Here is a 6,000-nt window from a genome sequence, read left to right as displayed (position 1 = left end):
CCCATATGTTTCCATGACCTTCTCTTTGTCTGCTGCCTGTTACCAGGCAGGATTCAGGCAGCTGCTTGCTGATTGGCTAAAGTTTCCAGCAGCCCTTGGGCTGCTCCTGTGAGCGCATGGTTATAGGCTAACCCGGAGCAGCTAAACGAATACCTTCCTTTGTTACTTTAGAGCTGCGATCTCTCTACAGGGTAGTAACAATCAAAAAATAAGGGAATGGAGGGAAAACTTTAATTGGCTGAGAGAGGAGTTCTTTGCGTATTCCCAGCTGCACTGGCACAGTCTGGTCTTGCCATGTAGCAGACATGAGAAAGAAATTTCCAAATATTATTGGAGGGAGGTGCCTAATTTGTGTGTCTCATGCTGAAGTATGTATGACTTTCAAAATGAAAACGGAAATGAAAAATATACACAGTGTTTGTGTTGGTGTTTCAGAATTGATTATTGTGTTTAAAAAAATCAAAACAAGCAACCCAAAATCTACCACCTTATTTACAGCATTTAACCCTTCGACACTTAGCTCTACATGCAGGAGTAATTTTGTGCCGTTCTGTACAAATGCCTTTCTTTGAAATAAAAGATGCCCCTCAGTTCGGCTTGGTGCCTGGGCCGCTCGTTTCCTTCTAGTGACTTGGTCGCACCATGAGCAAAACCTGAAAACACCCAAGTGTCAGACAAGGGAAGCGCGTAGCAAACGTAGCTAAACTTTGTGTTACCGGTGAAGTATGAAGGGAAACTACCAACATACCTTCATTTGGAATGCCACTGGTTTCAAACGTTTCATTTGTGCAAGACCGAATTCCCGTCGCCTGCTGGGGAGTTGCTCTCTGAAGGGCAAGCTCCTTGCCCCTTCGGAAGGGAGTAGTTGTCAGCTGCCTGCTGATTGGCCGGCACCGGTATGACCAAACCTGTCTGGACTGGTTACGGATGCGTTTTGTTTCTTCTTTTCCTCGGCTCTCAAGTGAGATCTGTTCCTTGGCTGCAGCGTGCTCCCTTGTGGGTATGGCTGGGAACGCTTTAAGGCTGGTCTGCAGTCATCCATCATCTGTAGCTGTTAACCCGCGTTTAGTCTTCATCTTTTAATCTCATCTACGCTTATAATTTGGTCACTTAACGGTAGCTTTTCTTGGATATTCGTTGGTTGCAAAAGATTGTGGGAGTGAGCTGAAATACGCATGGGTTACTCAAATAACCGTCTAACAATGGAATTTTATGAGAAGCTTTTGTTTTGTACAGGGTCACTGTAGAACTGTATTAGAGATTTGTTTTTAAACTAGATTTTGAGTAATATCCTAAGATACAAAGTAAACATGAAATATATTAGAAATTCAAGCTTATTACTTTTTTAAAGAAAAAAGTAAGGATGCATCAATATAAAGGTATTCTGATGTTTGATTTTTTTAAGACTGCTATTTTTGGCAAATTTAAAAAGCAAGTGCCCTTCATTTTACTCTTGTATTTATTTTATGTTAAAAATATGAAAGACTGCTTAGATGATCAAGGAAACTTGAGCAGAAAATACTAATTTGCTTTACGTTATATTTTATGATTACTGAAGTGGTAGACTTACGAATTTGATTTTAAGTTGTCTGTGAACATTTTATTAATCTGTTAGTATGTCTTTTGGTCATAGGAAAAGTAGGATTGTGAATTTTGTAATATAAGAACTCTTAAATTCTGGGTAATACTTATTTCTTAAAAAAAAAAAGGCAATGTAGACTGGGAGAGCGAACTACTACTCTATCTTAATTTTGATACAAAGGCCCTGTATCCTTGTACTACATTAACAGAAGACTCTCACTAGCTGGTCACCGGTTAGGAGCTCTTGGAATTGTTCAAGATTAGCCAGGCCTGGAATTTTCTGTTTTTTCCCAAATTGGCTCTACAAGATACACATCTGTAACAGCATGCATGTTGGTTGTAGGGGATTATATGCATGGAATGTGAGTATGATGATCAGTACTCTTGTTATGTGACAGTCTGATATATGCTTTTATAGTGACATGAAAAAACGTGCTTTACATCCTAAGTTCTTGGGAAGAAGGAAAGGATGTGCTTTCAAAAACTGCACATGCACTTCTGAAATACTAGAGGGTTTTTAATGCTTCTCCTAACTTCAGGACTAGAATTACTGTTTTAAATGTATCCTCTTCTGGAGGAATACGAAGATACTATACTTAGCGTGTAGACAGCTCTGGAAGGATGTTAACAACTCACTTGGAGTTCGTGTTTCATCTGACTGGAAATGGTTATGTGATGAGAATATTTTCTAAAAGCAAGTAAACTGCTGTTTCCGTGGGTGTTCTATTTTGCTCCCACTAGTGGCGATGTAGGACGAGACAGTCCTGTTCAGCAAATCTAGTGCAGGCTGGCAAAAAAAATTCATGTCTCAATGGTATTATTGAGAGTCTGTAAACAGAGCTGATACAACCTTTTGTGAAGATTTGTTCATCTGTTCCTGAGGTGTGAATCAGTGTTATTTAAGCACCATTAGTTACTCAGAATACAAGGATTCTAGATTGTCATGTAGAAAAGAACTGAAATAAAGTGGAAGAGAGTCTCAATGTTACATTAATAGGAAATGCAAAACACGGGGAAAATAGTTGGGCTTTTTTTTTTATCATACTGCTTTCTATTTTGCCCATGTTTTTGTCAGGTCATGTTAACTAACTGTAAAAGAAGCCTTATAATTGTAAAATACAGTATGTCATGATTGTAAGATTTAGAGTTTGTCTTGATATTTGAATTCATATTGTACCTTAGAATATATATTCATATCTTACCATAGAATATTCCAGTTGGGCGATGCATAAATGTTAAATACTTTTCTTATAAACAAGCTGTTCCAAGTAACTAGGAAGGATCCAGCAGAGAACTACCAAAATGATAGGAGCCTAAAGCATGTGACCTATGGTGAGACACCGAGGGAGCTTGACAGCTTTAATCTGCTGAAGGGAAGGCTAAAGGGCAATCTTATGACTGCCTAAATAAAACTGGTAGGCATGGTTGGTGACAAGAGGGTGGGGCCAAACATAGAGGCTGTGGAATCTCTGAATTTTACAACTTGGTTGTACAAAATAATTGCTGATCAGAGCTAGTGTTGGTGATAGTCCTGCTTTTTTTAATCAAAAAATACCCCACCTGAAAGACAAAATGTGGTTTATTAATGATTTTTTCAGCTCTGTGAATGAAAGTGCATTGGGGGAAGATGCAAAATGAACTGTACTAAATATTTAAAATGCACCCTTTGTGTAATAATTCTGCTGTATCAATGGTATAAACATGTACTTATCTGGTGCTTGTGGAAAAAATAAATTTAATATAGAGCTAACCACTGATTTATTTTCTTTCTTTTTTCTACTCGCTGTAGTATCTTTTAACTACTGTTACTCAAGTGAATTTTCACAGGTTTTGAGAAACTTAAGAAAAGCCATATCCTAAACAGGAATGACTTAGGACGGTGTAGTAGCTTCAGTAGAGCTAAATTGGTTCAGTAGAGCTTCGGTAGAGTAAATTCACTAGAGCTACATCAGCTGATTCAAGGTCTTAGTTGCTGAGTTTCTTTTAGGATATAACAAGTACCTTAACACTGTTCAGAAGCAGAAAGCAGTTATCGTACCTAATCCTTTAAAACTGTGTCCTAAAACAAGACCACATGAGGGGGAAAAAAAAAGTTTAAAAACCTCTATGGATTTTTTTGGTTTGTTTAATGGAAACAAATTAAAGAAGATTTTGTTATGTTTCAGCAAAATTATTTTAACTTCCTAGGTAATGCTGAATTTAACTCAGTTTATTGATTTCGTAAAGGAGATTTTCAATTATTTTTTCTTAAATTTGTTATACATTACTGTTCTTATTGTTCTTAATATTTGCATGGGTGGATGGAATTAATAAAATTGTATGGAGAGCAAAACCATCAGTTTTCCTTAAAAGGAAATTTTTCTAAAAGGAGCTACAAAAACTAGTTTTTGTGAACACAAATGGTCTTAATAAGATATTACTGCAAATTGAATTAAAGTGCTCTAAAACCCCAAGTTTAGTTAACCATTGTATAAATATGGAGGATGAAGGTGTATTTTATCTGTATAGAAGAAAAAAAGTATCTTAATGACGAATGGAGAAATTCCTTCAATATATTGAAATTGTCTTCAAAGTTACTTGATATAAAAATCTTGTCATTTACTCCAGTTTTTAATTCTTTTAGAAACTCGTGAAATTACATAGTTGTAGAAAGATAAAATAAATGTAAACTGATGGCCCAAGAATATTTCTTACTTTTTTATGAGAAGAGGGGCTGCTAGCTCTTACATTAGCACAGTATCTGTTTCTAGCTAGAAAACATCGTTACGTGGCTTTGCTAGAATAATACTATGAGATGGCTGGTCTAAAATGTGTAGTCAGAATATTACTACATAATGTTATAGTGAGATCTTAGTGATCTTTACATACACGTGTTTGTGCAGCATACATAGAAACTTGCATTCACTTTTTCTGAGGACAAACAAAATTTAAGTGTGTGTGTTTTTGCAGATAGACTTAAACTGGTTTGCTTTAAAATGTGCTAAATGCTGCAGTCTTTCTTAGGAACACTGTAATATGATGATAATGAATTGTTACCTTCACAATTCTTTCTGAATTTTTTTAAGGGTCAAGATGGATAGCGCAGAAGAACCTCAGAAAAAAGTCTTTAAAGCACGAAAAACAATGAGAGTAAGTGATCGACAGCAACTTGAAGCTGTCTATAAGGTTAAAGAGGAACTGTTGAAGACAACTGAAGTTAAACTGTTAAATGGGAAGCATGAGAATGGAGATTCTGATTTAAATTCCCCTTTAAGCAATACAGACTGTATGGAGGACAAGAGGGAAATTAATGGCCTAGTGGACTTGTGTATGAACTCTGAAGAAGGAAGAACAGCGTCTGATGAAATTAGTGAAGCCAAAAGCCCTGAAAGTAGGGCAGGGAACGTAGTCAATGACATAGAACCCAAAGCTCTAACACTGTCTCCAGAGAATGTTACTCCTGAGCAAGGTAAAGATACTGCTTTAGCTTGTGAGGCTGAAAATGGAATGCTTGATAGCAATAAAGATAACTTGAACAAAGAAAATAATACAAAGGATCATTTGGACCGAAGAGAGCATGACATCCCATCAGAAGGTGAAAGTAAATCGATCTGTGATATTAGTGAATCTTGTGAAGAGCAGGGGGAAACAAATGACTTAACTATTAGTTCCAATTCATCTAGTCAGGAAAAGAGGACTGAAGAAACAACTGTTGAAGATGCTGTTGGAGAAGCAGCCATCTCTAGCAGTATGGAAGCTGACCAGGAACCAAAAGACAAACGAGATGGCACTGCAGGTCTTTCAGAAACCACTGGTCAGGAGACAATAGAAGAGCCAAGTGAAAGTATTTTGGACAATGCTGAGTCTATGGAAACAGATGAAATTATTCCAATTTTGGAAAAACTAGCCCCTGCTGAAGACGAACTGAGCTGTTTTTCTAAAAGTCCTCTGCTTCCAGTGGATGACACGGTCCCAGATTTAGACGAGAAAATAGACAACTGTTTGGGTTCACCATCCAAGCAGGAAAGCAATGAAAGTCTGCCAAAAGAGGCTTTCTTAGTACTGTCTGATGAAGAGGATCCCTGTGATGAGAAGGAGGAACGTGCTGAAGTGATACTGCCAAAGAAGTCAAGTCTTCCAGGTAAGAATTTTCTAAATTGATAGTTTTTGATTCAGCTCTGAGATTTTCTTCATTTCTCAGAATGACACACTTGTGACACGTTTCTAAATCAAAAAGGCAGTCTTGCCCACCAGTTCTGTGTTACACACTCTCACAGTTTTCAGGGCTGGGTTTTGAAGCCCAGAAAAAAAATGGAAGTAATACCAAAAAACTTCGAGATCTGGTTTGTTCTGGGTTTTTTTTCTCATACTCTTTGCAAACTGGGGTGAGGTGGTGGGTGGAAGAAGGCAAAAGATGAATAATTGCCAGACATGGAACAG

General features: G+C 37.3%; 1 protein-coding gene across 1 annotated transcript in view; it reads left to right on the top strand.

Moving 5' to 3' along the window:
- Positions 1–4,653: 4,653 nt before the first annotated feature.
- The window catches only part of ATF7IP (activating transcription factor 7 interacting protein), a 49,713-nt gene continuing 48,366 nt past the window's right edge, over positions 4,654–6,000 (top strand). Inside the window, exon 1 of the mRNA XM_009700394.1 lies at positions 4,654–5,701. Coding sequence (XP_009698696.1) covers positions 4,654–5,701 — 1,048 coding nt within the window. The remainder of the gene's footprint in view (positions 5,702–6,000) is intronic.

This window comes from Cariama cristata, unplaced genomic scaffold (genome assembly GCF_000690535.1).
Source record: "Cariama cristata isolate BGI_N322 unplaced genomic scaffold, ASM69053v1 scaffold14195, whole genome shotgun sequence".
Lineage (NCBI taxonomy): Eukaryota > Metazoa > Chordata > Aves > Cariamiformes > Cariamidae > Cariama > Cariama cristata.
Note: the sequence above shows the minus strand (reverse complement) of the source record. Positions and strands in the feature narration are given on the sequence as shown.